The sequence below is a fragment of the Corvus hawaiiensis genome, chromosome 9 (assembly GCF_020740725.1).
Source record: "Corvus hawaiiensis isolate bCorHaw1 chromosome 9, bCorHaw1.pri.cur, whole genome shotgun sequence".
NCBI classification, from domain to species: Eukaryota; Metazoa; Chordata; class Aves; order Passeriformes; family Corvidae; genus Corvus; species Corvus hawaiiensis.
In genome coordinates, this window is record NC_063221.1 from 8681149 (window position 1) to 8697508 (window position 16360).

Sequence of the window (16360 nt, forward strand, 5' to 3'; positions counted from 1 at the left end):
GAAGTTGCAGTGCAGAGATAATTACATCAAATAGGTCTGAACTGAGCTGAAGACCTCATCTCAGATTCCCAGCTTGTACAAGCGAATGATACCATGAAACATTTATAAAAAGCTTGAGAGAACCATCTATATGTAACCACAAAGAGAACGCATAGGAAGTTGTAGTTCAAATAATGGTATATTACATTTATATTTTACTTGATGAGTGCAAAGTCTTTGGCAGAGTACATCCTTTGCCACTTTTTCCATCTGTTTCTTCATAGTGTTTGTTCTATGTAGACTCTTCCCTTGATCTAATACCACAGAATGGTTCTGAGGCTGACAGCATTTTTGTGCATAAGATATTGAAAGTATCGCAAGTAAGGATGTGCAAAGTGTATCTCAAGTTGTTGCACTTCCACTTCTGTTGGGGTCTCCTCCCCCGCCGTGTAGCCCTGGGAGAGGGGCCCTGAGGGCACAGACACGGGGTTTCCCTGCCCCTGCTCAGCCTCGTTCCCGTTGGTTGGTTTGTGTTCCCTGCGCGGGCAGAAGGAGCCTTGGTCCGGTGACTGGAACAGTTCCTGAGCACAGCCCCGGCCATACGGCTGGAGAAATAAACATCTCTCTAAAACAGCTATCAAGAATCTGTCTGTCCTATATATTTCCTTTCCACGGGACTCCTGGTTTGATATATGTATGTTGCAATATCCCCACTGCAAAATAATGGTGGAGAATTGAGAGCAGAACGATCCCTGATCCCTAAGCGACTGATTTGTGTGAGTAAACCCTGGAAACTTTGGATTCCTCTTCTTGGTTTTGCTTTGCTATTCCATATCTAAACTATGGAGGAACCGTGGGAAGACTCTTGGCTCTCAGAGCCGCATATGGACATTTATCTTAAAATGATTCTTGAACAACGATTTGTAAATTTTAGCTTGATTCAAACTCAAAGAACTGAAACACTTCCTGGCATGGTTGTTTAAGAACTTTTTCTATGTTTCTTGGGATTTAATTCTTACCAAGGGCTTTTGGAAAACCGTTTGGACGCAGTTAATACTGGAGTCAAAATATATGCCGATGGAAGAATATTTTCATTAATATTATTTAGTTACCGAGACTGTTGAGCAACGTCAGCTGTGTCCTGGCGAAGGGAAGCCTGGCGCAGGGACCGTGCGGCCCAGGCCACGTGCACCGAGCGCTCTGCGAGCAGCAGCGAGGCAGTTCCCGCGCGCGGGCGGAGCCACGCGAGCCGCAGTGTCGGTGGCGGAGCGAGGAGCGGCGGGACCCGGCGGTGCCCGCCCGGCCCTGCGCAGCGCGTGGTGGAGCGAGCCCCGGGAACGCCCGACCGAGAGGGGCAGCGCACAGGCGGCGGTGGCGGTGGAGCGGAGCCGCGCCCAGCCGAGACGCGCGCTGGAGCGGGGCGCGGGGGGGTCATCGCTCGGGGGCCCGGCTGAGACGTGGGTGCAGCGCCTGGCAGCGGCAGCGAAGCTGCGACCAGAGGAGGCGACGCACGGAGAACTGAGCGGCGCGGCCCGGCCCGGCCCGCGCAGCCCCGAACGCGACCCCGGGAAGAGCGCACAGGCACCAGCAGCCCCGACAATTCCAACACGGGAGTGACCGAAAGAGAGGGCAAAGATGCAGAGAGACAGAAAACAGCAGCTACTCGAAAAAAGGAAAAAATCATAGTAGCTAAGATCTTAGGGATAGTAAAATGGTATAATGTTAAGCAAAATTATGGTTTTATAACAAGGTGTGACAACCAGCAAGACATATTCGTGCATAGAGCTGCTATTAAAAAGAATAACCCTGAAAAATGCATCCCAAGCTTGGGAGATGGAGAGGTGGTGGAATTCAAAATTATACAAGGTAGAAAAGGGTTACAAGCATCGCAGGTCACTGGGCCTGATGGTGTTCCTGTAAAAGGCAGTATATATGCAAAAAATCGTAGTCATGTTAGACAATATCTCCATTGTAAGCTCCCCCTACAGTCTCCCTTTCCTAATCCCACCTTTCCCTTTTACCCTATGTCCTATTACCCCCAGTGTGTTCCCAATCCGTTTTTTCATCCATGGTTTCCCCCACAAAACCATACCTTTGCCAATTGTTTCCCCAAAAATCCCTTTCCAATGCCAAGTGGGGGATGAAAAGGGGGAGGGAAGAAATTAAACCCTCTCCTGCCTCAGTTTCCCCACAAAGCATGCTCAGAGAGTTCTGTCTCCCTTCTGTCAGCCCTAAGATGTTCCACAGAATCTGTTTAGACATTTAAAGACTCAGGAGGGTGGCTTGTTTTGTTTTGAAACTGTTCTTGATATGTTTATCCAGTTGTTTTCATTCTCCTTTTATTAAAATAAAACGGGTGAGGTGTTGGGGTCCCTCCCCTGCCGTGTAGCCCTGGGAGAGGGGCCCTGAGGGCACAGACACGGGGTTTCCCTGTCCCTGCTCAGCCTCGTTCCCATTGGTTGGTTTGTGTTCCCTGCGCGGGCAAAGGACCCTCGGGTCCAGTGACTGGAACAGTTCCTCGGCAGATCCCGGCCATGCGGCTGGAGAAATAAACATCTCTGAAACATCTACCAAGAATCTGTCTGTCCTATATATTTCCTTTCCACGGGACTCCTGGTTTGATATATGTATGTTGCAGTATCCCCACTGCAACACACTTCCCTCTTTCCAAGAAGATGATTAAATTGTATTCCAAGTCTGTATGTTAGAGGGTTTAATAGAAGTATTAATAACTTACTTATTCTTGTAAAATCTTTGTCTGAATGAACATTAAAAGTGCATTTAAATTGTCTATATTTCTGTGAGTTACAAAACACAGGAATGAAGATTTTTGCCACCAACTAATTGGATGAAGAAGCAGCAGTTAGTTGGGAGCTGTTTACATCCTCCTATATTTCCCTTGACGTTTTCTTGGCATAAGAAAACACTGCCATAATCCTGAATTAGAATCTCCCTGTTTCTTGCCATTGAGGAAGGGACATTTTGAGTTGCCTTCAACAGAAAGCCTGTTCTGAGAACTGAACAGTAATTTGTACTCATGCTTGGTGTACCTAAGATCAAAAGGCTCAGTGCAGCACTTCCTGCTGCATTGTCATGTGAGTAGGACACCAAGATGGAGATGTGTGCAAATTGACTTCTTTTGGAGCATGCACTTGGATCTCGTATCCAGTAATTTTTATTTGGCTTTAGCTATACCGTGCTTTTGAATATTACCAGCATAAGTAGGAGTTCAGTCATCTTGAGAAGGAATGACCCTCCAAGAACAGAGCTGCTAGAAGGACTAATTCTACTACAGTGTCAACACAGAATTGGTGGTTTAGTGCAGGCTCCTGAATGTCCACAGTGATCCCAAGAGCTGTCCTGTCAGTAACACCCCTTCAGACTTGTCTTGAAGAAAATTAAGGTGATACATTCCAAATTCAGTATCCTGGGTCTCCTTCAAACACATTCTTTTCCTGGGACAGTTTTTCTGTGTCAGTACACAAGAGTGTATATTTCTGATTAAGGAAGGTTTGAAATGGCTTTGACTGATTAACTGCTGTTTTTTGGCTTCTTCCAGTGATTTGAGAGCTCTGAGGGTTGATGTGGTGTGTGGCTATGCCTACATTTTCATTCAGTGTAGAGGTTGAGTTCTTACATAGTTGTGAATTCCAGGGTGACTTTTTTTTAAAGACTAAATGCTTCTACTGTTGTGCTTATCATTAGGGGAAGTCCTAAAAACTTTAAAACATTAAAACTTTCCAAAGGTTGAGACAAGCTTGAGGCATGGCAGTGGCAGATGACTGTTTGAATTAGTCACTTTCTTTCTGAGAGTTAATGGCTTTAATTTACTTTTTCCATTTTTATTTGTGTCTGAGGAGCAGGTAACTTCAAGGGGAAGATCAAATACTATCAATTTCTACTGTTCTATTTCTTACGTGGAAGTGCCATTAGAAAAGTGTAGGAGGAATAGACAGAGAAAGTTGGTTTTAAGGTCTGCATGGTGAGAACATACTGGGGAAAGTGGAAGTGCCCTTAGATTTGACTCCATGAGGTAGGGATCTCTGGGTCAGTCTTGATGCGGATAGAAAACATCTTTTTTAAGAGAAGCAAGCTTGCTTTGTGCCTAGCCCAGAGCTATGAATGATGTCTTAATGTACCAGCCTTCATAAAGTCCTGTGTGCTGAAGTGTAGAAATAACATCAATGAAAGGTTTTTCCACATTTGTGGGATGTTTTATCCCCAAACACCTCCTGTTGAATCTATGGTAATATGGAACTCAGTCACTTTCTTGCCAAAATTGCTAGAACCATAGGTACAACCCATCAATTCTGAGGTGTGTTGCTGGAGCACAGGCAGCTGGGAGCATTTCTCCCAAATGCATCATAGACTAATTCTCTCTTCTGTCCCACCTCTCTGACCTCTGTTGTATGTTCAGAGGTTTGAAAAAGAATAAACATTGTGAAAGTTCTCCTCTGAATCCAGAAGGTGTAATTTGTCTTCCCTATCATGAACTAATAAAGGCTCGATATTTGAGGATGTTTTGAGGCATCCTCATGCTGTCCATCAACCCAACTCTTGTGTTGTGGATGTTGAAATATCCACAGTGTTCCTGGATTTCTTCTGTTATTTCCTCTTTATAAATGTTTGCTCTTTAGAAAATGACCACAATCATTTGCTCTGATACGTCACCTATTATAAAACTCTTTCAAGCTCAGTGGATAGGATGTCAAATCTGGGAGAGGATATATAATGGACAGATGTTTGCACCAACTTGGATATACAGTGCTTAGTACTTTAATCCCTTGGTCCCTGTGGGATAGACAAGTTGGAAATATCTTCCTTTTATAGATGGGGGAAATATGATGAGGTAAATAAGAGGATATACTTAAGATCTGTGTATATAAATAACTCAGAGAAAAGATTTTTTTTAGGCCAAACTGCTAGAAAAACTTACAAATGTTCTGGATTTTTCTTGGGAGTGAGGACATTATTAACTACATCAGATAGCATTAAGAATTTATAGCATAAATATGCTTTAGGCACATATCAATTAATAACTGACAAAGGACCTAGCAAAGCACTCTCTCAGGGAAGGGATTATTTTGAAATTGTGCATGACTACATTTCAAGCATCTTTCTTTTGTACCTTCTGGGATCAGTCACTGTAAGGAAAGAGGAAACTCATCATACCTGGTCTATTGATTGCCCACAGCCACAGGTACTTAGTGCAAAGCCTCTTCTTACCCAGGATATTGTGGTACCTTCTGGAAACCCTCAATTTTCCTGGTCTGCTGTTTGTAATAGGGGTGTGTACTATTTGTCGTGTGCTGTGCTGGTTCCCAGGCAGCTGTAGGAGAGGGGGTTGTGGTGGAGTCCAGGTGACTTACGGCAGTTGTTAGCTCAGGGCTTGCTCCATGGTCATCAGTCACAAAGGAAATCTGTGGGGTGAGGTTGACATTCATCACCTGTTTACTAAAATACTGCTTAATACCCTAAATTAGCCATGTCCCCAAGGCAGATGACTTTATGTTGTGCACAGGAGAATATTTCAGTTGCTGATAATGCTTTGTGCTTGGATGAAGCTCTTGCATTCATAGATTTCCAAAACTGTCATAACATAATGATGCCAGATAGTCCCCATGGGAGATTTTGTCAAGAAAACGCAGCTTTTTCCTCTCATAATGTAGAAATTTAAAAAACACAACAGTTCTCTACCAGTGTAAGTTTCCTGAATTTCCTTTCTCAAGGAAATTGGATTCTGGTACTGGTCATCAAAGAGTGTTTTAAGCTGTTTGTCAGTATCTGGTGTTGGATTTCCATGTATTTCCTGGGGAGACTGAGCTCTGTAGCTGTTCATCTGCCAGTGTAAGTGCCCGTGGCAATCTGTGCCTCGAGGATGAAGTCCTCTTTTTCAGCCTGAGGCTGTGTGTGGAACAGGCTCCAGTTCCTGAGCAGGAAGGCACCTGAGCATGCATTTTGTTAAAGGATGATTTTTTTGTGTAGTGTCTCTCTGGAAGGTGAAGGAGGATTTCTGATGATGTTTGGAGAACCATTGTGACAACACTTCTTGGGGCCCCTCTTTGGGTGGTTTTGTTTCTTACATAAAGATGCTCAGTTAGGGTGGCTTGAAAACGTTCAGTTTGGACATGCCATTTGTATTCAGGAGAACCTCTTCAGTTCCATCACTGATTGGCAGCAAAATGTGTGATTGATTCCTGCACATCTGTAGGATTGATAAGGATTGTCTCCACAAGGTCTTCTTCATCTGGGTTTTCTTGAGGCCAGTTTTCAGGCAGCAGTTCTTGTCCTAGGTGAGGTTTAACAGAAGCAGTCTGGGAAGCTGGCCCGCTCCAGCAGAACGGAGTCAGCCAGGAGTACAGCTCTGAAAGTGTAGCCATAGTCTCAGGATAACTTTCAGAGGTTCTGTTTTCTCTTTCCTTGCTCTCTTGTCTGACAACTTCATTCTTTGATTTCTAAAATAGGTTGACTGTTATTTGCAGGAAAAGGGAAGAGGGGAATTCTTTAGGAGTCTAGAGAGCTTTGGTGAGGAACTGGCAGATTGTCATATAGAAAATTGTTGTTTAAAACTGTCCTGATAAAAGCTTTATGCTTACAGGAAACATTTACTTTGTTGTTTCTGTGTGTGTCTGTAAAAACAATTTTTATGTTTGTCCAGCTCTTCAGTGACACACTCTTCAATTTTATTATGTTTTCTGGTGCTTCCTGCTTCTATGAAGATACTGACTTCAGCTTTACATTTTCCTAGACCATGCCTTGAGGCTGCTGCATAGAAAATGTTTGGCTAATCTGTTTATCTGGAATATCCCCATGCTGCTGGTTTGTCTGGAAAACATTGTCACAGCTTTATGCAGACAGCTGGTACCAGCTTTGAGCAGGGGGTTGAACTAGAGATGCCAGAGGCTCACCCAAAATTTATTTTGCAAATGTAATAAAGAGAAAACTTGAATCTCAGTGTGCCTCTCCTACTGTTTAAGGGGTGAAGGTTTGAGTTAGAAAAGGTGTTCTTGACCTTTTTAATGTCTCAAGAAAAATCTTCAGTGTCACTGAGCCTTCAGAAGTTTAGGGGTATCGACACAAAAGTCTTACTTGAAACTTTGAATGAATTGGCTCAGCTGTTGAGGAGCTGTGATGGAGAGGTTGCATTGTTGTACCTGTTACTGTCCAGTTGGTGAATGTTTTAATAGAGAATCAACACTGACATGTCAGATCTTTCTCTGCAGGACAAATAAAAGCCTTTTAAAAAAAGGAATTTGAATTGAGGTAGATGGGAATGAAAAGTTTGTCCTCATTATTAGTAGCTTGGCATCTCTTCGACTTTTTTGCAAAGCTGCATAGTCAATTGATGCCCACAATTGTCTTCAGTGAATATTTTCTTGTTGGAAGATTTAGTGGAGCTGCTCAGTAAATAATTGCTGAAGTCCTTATAGGTTTGCTACTTGACTCAGGTAAGGTGGGTCTTATTTTTATTTTAATTGTTTTCTTTTTTCTATTCAAAGAAACGATTGAAAGCAGCAGAAGCAGAAAGCAAGCTAAAACAAGTGTATATACCCAACTAGTAAGTATCTCTTGTTTTGTTTTCTATCTCATTACAGGAGGACTGGTGTAGCAGTTTCCATGGCCTACCAATATTACTATTTCCTGGTTAGGATGTTGTGGTCTCATGTTGCTCATTTGCTTCATCCTGTATAATGTTCCCATCCTGAAGCAACTGTTACTTATCTTCTAATTTTTATTTTTATATGGACTTGGGAGTTGGGGACTTGCTGGCAGGTCAGCATGGTTGTGAACAAAAGGGTAGCTAATTAACTGTTCAATAATCTATCTGTTTTTCTATTAGTTTTTCTCAGCAGTGGATCACCAATGCATGTTTGTTTCCTAACAAATGTATATATCATTATATATTAAAAATAATGTATAATTATTGATATGTGTACATGTATTTTAAAACAAAATTCTTACTAAAATGTCTTCTATTTCATTTTCTCTGCATAGCCTAGTCAATAGTTGTTATAATGCAGAATTTCTAGTCTACCCTTTCCTTTCACTTTTCAACTTTCACTCTGATATGTTCCCCTGTGTATTATCCCCAATAACTCCTTCACTCTTTTATGCTGTCTCCTTTTAAATATTTATGAACTTCTACCATCTGTTCTGCTACTTTTGATAAAACTAATTTTTATATATTTAGCTTGCAAGGCAGCCCTTTATTTCTGCTGAAAATAGAGGATCCATGATTTCTTTTTTGGTTTGAAATACCTCAATACCTCTCAGGTGAATTTACTAAAAGTGAGGTGTAATATTCAGAGTGAAGCCAAACAGATTTCTTGTCATGCAGTCTTTCAACAATATTGCTTTTTGTGGACAGTGTTACTCTGCAGGGGGACACTGGACATCAAATTAAACATGAATTCACAATGTAATAAGCTTGTAAAGCAAAAGGCAGTGTAATTTAGACTGCAGATGCAAAAGGATATTGCAGACGAGAGAGCCTGACAGTCCTGCTGTTGCTCTTGGATTATAATGTGTGGAAGGAGGGCTTTGTGTTTGGAAGGTTGTGGTGCTCATTTGATAATGGCTGCCTGGAGTGGCATCTTATCCCTCAGCAAGGTAATTCTTGTTCCTATCTAAAGAACACATAATCAAATCAGCAGCTTACCTCCCTGCTTCAGGAACAGACCTGTCTCTGCCCACGTGCCTGTTCTTCTTGTCTCTGGCTTTGATTTCCAGTCACGGTTCATTTTATGAGTGTTATACCTTAACTTACATATTATTTGATAAAATGTTTTCCTTCTCTTTCAATATCCTTTCATTTGTATCAGGAAAAGTAGCAATTACTTGATTTACTTAATCCCATATGAATGCTTCTGCTGTTTTCTTGCTATTAATACCTCCAAATGTGGCAGCAATTAAATATTTCTAAGGTTTTTGTATTACTTCTACACAAGCTTGAGTACAAGGTCTGGCATATAGGGACTGTATGGTATCTACATTATCTTGTGACCTAGAAGAAGATTATATTCTTGGTTTGCAATAGCAATGCACGGTGTAGGGATCTAAATATCAATGTTATTGATTTGTCCTTATCATGTTACTGAGCCCATTCCTATTCCTAGGCTTGAGCCATAATGATCCACTTGTCACCTCAAAAATAAATTTCTTGGTGTAGGCTGTCACAAGACCTATGCAGAAGCGTATCTGCCGATTGACTGAAACACATTTTAACAGTAACTGGTGTAAAATTGTTGGCAGTGAGAGACCCTGGAGGATACCAGGCTCAAACAATTTTATCTTTTTTTTTGTCTCTGGCTGTCTTCCGTTGATAGGTCTCTTGTTTGTTTCTCCGATGTTAATCGGAAAATCTAGCAGAGAGGAGGAAAATAATAAGAAAAAGAATAGGAGCTGTCTTCAAAGGTCACATACATGTAACACAATGAAAAATAACAGCTCAATGTAAAGCTTTAGAGTTGATATTTTTTAACTTGAGACTGTGCCCCAAATTTATTAACATGGGTAACTGAAGCATGGAGGGTCATAGAGGTAATTGATGTGAGGTTATCAAGTCCTAAGCCAACGTCTTAGAAAAACACTTCTGACCTAGATTGAACAAACATTTCTATACGTCTTCAAAAAATAACCCTGGTTTCGGGACAGACATTTGTAGTTGACTTGACAGAACCTAATGTCTATAAATATGGCTTTGCAATGCAGCCCTTTGGCTGAAAAGCACTAATGTGCTTTTCTGGTGAAAGGAAAAAGTGCAAAATCAGTTAAACTCAGGAAATACTGAAAAACAAATGTTTTAGTTGTCTTCTGTAGCACTGTCTCTGTCAGTGGGAGTGGTGTTGAAGCAGCAATAGATATCTGAATGCACAAAGAGATTCCACATTCTCACATGCCTCATCCTGCCATCCTCTGAAGTGATTGCAGTGTTTGGAGGCCTTCTTCATGCAGGTGTAGTCTCAGACTCTTTCGTGTTCTAGTATGTACCCAAACATACTCTTCAGGTTGTTGTGGAAGTCATGCTCTAGTTTTACTAATCTTACAGGCATCATATGTACCAATTACTTGCTTCTTTTTGGTAAAGATCTGGTTGTGTAGCTTGTGCTTTTTGGGATTAGGGCATCTGCAATCATGAAGGCTGAGACATCCAGTTTTGTGTGGCTTTTCTCTCATTTGCTTTGATCTAAGTGATACCAGGAGGGGTAAGAACAGAAAGGGAAGAATGAACTGCTCCACACAATTTCCAGTCCAAAATGTACTGGTAAAAAATGTAACTTTTAACTCTACATCTGTATGTGTTAATGAATACATTCTATTTACAGTATTTTATCTGAGAATCTCAAAGCACTTTGTCAAGCTGCCTCTCAAAGGCTGTGAAGCAGGGAAATACTGTTCTCCCTACTGTGCCCCTTTTGTGAATCCAGTAGGGAAACTTCAGGAATAGGTCAAAGCTTTGGATCACTACAAGGGGCAGCTGCTTAACAAGCTGAAGATAATTCCTTTGTCTGTTGCTTGGTTGTCCTCTGCTTGAAGAGCAAGACTATTTTTCTTCCCTGTTTCATTGTACAGAGGTTCATGGCAACATGGAAAACTTAAAGGTGTAATGCTGCTCTTCCTTCTGGAGCTGTGGTAATTAAAATGGCAATCTCCAACATTTTGTTGGAGAAATCTGCTCCTTTTCAAAAAGCATTGTTTAATGGTCATTAGACCTGTTGTTAGAAGTGGGTATTTACAGGAGGCTGGAGAGCTGTGAGGAAAGCTCACCTCCATTGCCTGGATCCAGACACTTCTATTAGATGTCTAGATGTAAATGGCACAAATGTGCCTTACAAAGGATTTTAAATTGTTTTTATTTCTGAGGCTTTATTTCTTAATTGTTCAGTTGCATCCAGCACACATGGGTTCTTCAATAACAGGAAACATTCACTGGGTGGTATTAAGTTTATAATTATTTCTAACAACAAAAATTTTATCACCGTGCTGTGGGTCAAATGCTGTCTACTTGTTTACTGAGGGCATATCAGTCCTTTGTGGGGATCAAGATTATCTCCAGGTTGGATTTTTTTGTACAGGGGCTTCAGTCCATGTTGACAGGCTTCCAGCACCTTCTCTCTGCACCTGCTTTATTGCCTCCACCTCTTCCATTGCGATTGATCTGAAGAGTACAGCCCAGAAATCTGCACTTCGTGATCCCTTTTCTAGCATAACTGACTGCTCCTTCACAACTGAAACCCCTTTAAGAGACTTCCATTCCTGATACAAGAACTGGAAATGACAGTTTGCCACACCATCAGTATTCTCACTACCTTATTTGCATCTTTAGCTTCAGCTTCATTAATTGCTTAATGATCCATCCAGTTACTCATCTGATTCTCTTGTTAATAGCTGTAGCAGGCTTTGGTCATATCAAGCAAGTTTAATTAACATATCATCAACAATTAAGAGGTTTTTGCTTCTCATATGATGAAAACATTATCTGCCTGAATTTTATTGTTACTGCCACTGTGAAACTTGACCTTAGCTTTGGAGCAGGACACTCTCCGATGCTTGCTGCAGCTTCATTAATTGTAGTGCTGCAGAATCCTGGAGTTTGCCACAACTACAGCATGTTAGTCCTGCTGATAAGTGTGTTTTGGTGATCGGCTTTCACCAGTGCATCTTTTCCACTTGTGTTTAAATACAAGCTTGATAATGGTTTTTGAGAGGATAAAGGAGTCAGGCCATCATCCTCCTTTCTGGTCCCAGTGCTTTGTTGGGCTTTACTGATGGATTTCAGACTATGTCGCTGCCTTTTTGGAGGATAAATCCAAGGTAGAGAAAGGAAGCAACAGGCCTGATGTTGAACTGTAAGGCCTTAGTTTTCTTTACTTCAGTCTTTTTCTCAGTGGAGCAATGCCCCTTGTAGCAGTGTGCATCTGTGAGGGCTGTTTGTTTTGCAGCGTCTTGGTCATGTTTGCACATGGAGTTTGCTCGTGAATCATTGGCAAAAGTTCTTTTGCAGCAGGTTACTATAGTGACGTCCCAGAGCAGGGGAGCGTGAATGTTCCCTCTTTCAACTGCCCCTTTGTTAAACTTGCTTGTGGATCTCCTGCCATCTGTGGGGTCAGAACTTGGTGCCTTTCTGATAAGCACCCTGAAACACTTTAGTCTTCGTAGGAGGTGGGCAAATTAATAAGCAGAAGGAGACGAAAACATATTCAGGCTTGTGAATTAATCTAAATGTCTTTTTTTTTTTTTTTTTTTTTTAATCTCCTCTGCTGCTTTTGAGCTCTGTGTGTGCTGCTCAGTGCACTGTAGGAACAAACTCCTTACACTGTTCCTGTGCCACTTGGCCTCCTGAGCTTTCTCTGTTGCAGAAAGGCTCTGAATTTTACAGTGAGAACACTATTGGAAGTTTTTCCTGGTCTAGAGAAACACACTCTTGCCTCTTTATGCAACCTGTGTGTGGTTCCTGTAGTTCATTCACAGCAGAACCTATTTTGTCTCTGTCAAAATGGAGCTTAACTGAGCTGTGTATCTCAGGACGTGATTGGACATTTTCAGATAAGAAGGATGTTTTCTGGCTTCCAGGGCAGCATCAGCTTTTCAGTTGCCTGCAGAACTCTGTCACTTGGAACTCCTTTGCTTCCAGGGATCATTGCTGAGAACATGAAACCTGATGCTGGTGCCCCATTAGAAAGAACTTAATTTGGCTCTATTCCCACAATGCTGGTTTTGTAGCACTAGCCAGGGTGAAACATAGCAAATACTCTGGCCTACTGAAGTCACTGTGACTCCTGTGTCAGTGTGCAACTGATGTCTAAGAAAAGGGGATTGCAGAAAGCCATTTTAAGATATTTCTGCTTTTAAATAATGGGTTCGTTAGTTGGAAATAAAAGGAATATGCCCACTCCCTTCAATCTTCAGGTAAGAGAGTATGATAGGAATGTAAATCAGCGTTGCAATTCAGGCTTATGTTCAGCAGTTGGCTCCAAAGCCTGCCTGCTCTTTGTTGCTTCTATAGTGTGAACTCCTAACAGCACCCTAGAGTCCTTGCATGTTTGGTAAACTCCTCATGTACTGTTGTTTGAAACTTCATGTATGACTTCTTCCACCTTTCTCCATTCCCCAGAAGTCCTGTCCTTGCAATAGCAGTACTCTGTCCTCCTCCTTCCCTCCCATGCCAAGGATTTTTTGAAGGCCTCATTTTCCCCCTCAGACACTTCTTCCTCTGCAGAGATGTGCTATTTCATCCTGCTCTCCATGCCAAGGTTTTGTTGGCCTTCCATTCTCAGCTCCTGCCAGTAGCTATTTTTTAGCTCTTAGCTCCTAGTTTTTCCTGAATCATCATTTTAAAGAGGGTATAGGGATGAGCTGAGGTGACCCAGATGTTGTTACTTGTTGGGTGTACTTGTGTGAATAATGGCCAGTGAGACAACATGGAAATATTTGTGACTGCAGTCTAGGGTTATATTTCCCTAAATAAAGCAGACATTGCCCTCTCTCTGCCTACTGCTCCTGCTCCAGCCCCCAGCCTTCTTTTGGAGATTTAAGTAAAATACCTCTCATGTTGAGGACCTGTAAGTGAGATCTGTTTTTACCTAGATTCAAATGTCTGGGATAGTCAATAGGGATACCTATGTGGCCTGGTTTATTGTTTTTTAAAAGGTTTTAAAGTCTTGTAAATGGCATCCAACTATCAGTTATTTTCATTATCGGTATTTTTAAAATATTACTGGAGACAGTGTGTTCATAAAAGTCAGATTGCTGGTAATTACAGCTGGTTCTGGAAGCCACGTGCTGAATGAAATTTGAGTCTTCAAACGTTTTGGGCCATACTTTCAAAAGTCAAATAAAGAATTGCATGCCTCAGTTAACACTTGTCATTCTTTTTGCTTTGTGTCTTAAGTAACAAGCCAAACCCCAACCAGATCAATGTAAATAATGTCAAACCAGGAGTGGTAAATGGTACTGGAGTCCAGGCACAGAACGCGGGAGCAGGACGGGCCTGTGAGAGCTGTTACAGTAAGTGCCAGAACAGCAGCTGTGTGTGCAGAGTGAGTGCTGAGATGTAAATGTTAAAGTAAAAGCTGTCTCGTGCTGGGGGTGTGGGGAAGAATTGGATATAGCAGCGTTTAAGCAGGGTTTTTTTGAGTTTGTTTTTGTTTCTTTTTTTGTTTGTTTGTTTCAGGTTGTTTTGTTTTTTAACTACTGGTGTTACATTTGTAAATAGAATTATGAAGTACTAAAGGGGGAGTTAGTAAATGTTCTACATAATTGCAGGTTACTATTGAGTGAATATTTAAATCAAGGTGTGTGAATTTGACAATTCTTTTCATCATTTTTTAGTAGATTTGAAAATATGTGACACCACTGTATTTGATCTGCTGCTGATACTAATAATACTGAGTTCTAATGAGTGTGCTCCTTTATGGGGAGCCTTTAGAGATGCTGGAATGTAGGACTGTATGAGATGTCCAGTCACAGACTGTACATTCTTCAGTTGTAAAACTAATGTATGGGAAGTTCCTGAAGACAATCTTTGCTGTTTCCCATGTTCTGCAGAAATTCTCTAGCAAAAAGAGTTCAGTTCCATTGGCAGGAAATTTTCTCATCCTGATAATTGTTTTTTTCTGTTTGCATTTTAAAAGGGATTTAGATTAATTAATGTAATCAATTCTGCTGAAATCAAAAGTATGTGTAGCAGTGCTGATGACAGTGAAGCCATCATTAGTTTTCTAAGGTCTGTGTGAGCTTTGCTCTGTGGGGGGGGGATGTTTTCTTTTGTGCTTCTGCTGCTTCTAAAGAGAATAAGATCTGAAAAATGATCCTGTGTAAGGATATATATAATTTCCACCTTTGTTATCTCTAGCCACCCAGTCTTACCAGTGGTATTCTTGGGGTCCCCCTAACATGCAGTGTCGCCTCTGTGCATCCTGTTGGACCTACTGGAAGAAATACGGTGGCTTGAAAATGCCAACACGGTTAGATGGGGAGAGGCCTGGACCAAACCGCAATAATTTGGTGGGTATCCACAAGGCAGACTGGTGCCTCTGCCTGGCAAACTGAGTGTCATGATACCTAACTGCCTGCTCGCTGTTCTTAAATATTTAACCACCAAAAGAATGCCTTCAGCCTTCATCGTTGTCCTTGGGTTTGATATTTCATGTCAAGCAGAAGTTGGCGCGTTCGCCTCGGCTAGAAGTAATCTGTTGCAAAGTACTGCCCTGAGAAAAAAAACCAACATCATTTGTTTAGCAAACTAGCCTTCAAATGCATGAAATGACTTAGTGGAGATGGGAGAAACTGAAATGCCACCCAGTGTTTCTGGTATTTGGTTTCCATGATTTTTGCTGTAGGGGAAACAGCACTGTTTTTTTCTCTCCAAATGAATTAATTATTTCCTGAAACCAATTTACTTTCCCAAGGCATAGTCAAAATTAGATATACCCCAAATAGCTAGTGGCTTTTTAGAGATCTTTTATCTTGTTTTTCTACCTAATTCTGTTTTTTTTTTAATAATCATCCTTTTTTTGGATAGGTTTGAGTAAGCATTGTATGAACTGTTTCTGTTTCATTTTTCCTCTGTTATTTGAAAACCAAAGTTCTCAGATTTTTTTCTGAATTTGGTGAAAGTTTGATCTGGAAGCATTAGACATTAAGCTGATTGGAAAAAGTAACTATCATTGTCATGGATAGAAGGGTAGCACACACAGAACTTCTATCTCTGGTTAATTTCTTTCCTCTCCTATTCTTTGCTGTCGTTCTCTTTCCATTTCTTTTGTTTAACCTTTATCCTTTCCAGGCTTCTCTTTGCCCTCTGAAGCCTCCTAATTGCTGAGATAATTTCCAGGTTTTATCAACCTTATCCCTCTTGTTTGTTAATTAAAAGTATGTAAATAGTCAGAGAAGGGAAAGCCTTGTTCTCCCCAAATTGAAATGTCTTCCTGTTTTCCAGCTGTGGGTTGGCTTGAGATAACAAGATACTACTTGCATTATTTCATTGGTTGACTTAGTTGCTTTTCATAAAGAAGATAACCGTGTTGGTTCTCAGTAGCTGATAAATGTCTTCCAGTAGTAGTCTTTACTATATGCAATGAATATTTGACATCTATGAGTACATTTCTGAGTTAAGAGTAAGAATTAAAACAAATTCTTGTGGCTTTGAGCCAAGACCATTCCTGCATGCCATACGTTTTCTTTGGAAAGTGAGTTTGTGGTGCGTATTTTTGTCATGAAGCTCTTCTGATTTTCTCTCCTTCTGGCAAATGCTTTCTTATAAGGAGTTTGCATTGTACATCCAGAGCAGCCCTAAGTGCCCAAAACTGGAGAGTTTTTCTCTTGAGTGTATAAGCTCTAAATTATGTGATAGCACCAGGTAGCTTCTTCATGGCTGGCT

General features: G+C 41.2%; 1 protein-coding gene across 6 annotated transcripts in view; it reads left to right on the forward strand.

The window, feature by feature from the left end:
• Window positions 1-16360, forward strand: part of MTA1 (metastasis associated 1) — a 79140-nt gene that overhangs the window by 39303 nt on the left and 23477 nt on the right. For 5 of the 6 annotated variants that reach the window (XM_048312328.1, XM_048312330.1, XM_048312329.1 and 2 more), the window contains exons 11-13: window positions 7479-7537; window positions 13871-13986; window positions 14834-14985. In XM_048312328.1, coding sequence (XP_048168285.1) covers window positions 7479-7537; window positions 13871-13986; window positions 14834-14985 — 327 coding nt within the window. The remainder of the gene's footprint in view (window positions 1-7478; window positions 7538-13870; window positions 13987-14833; window positions 14986-16360) is intronic. The other variant, XM_048312331.1, reaches the window with a different exon arrangement.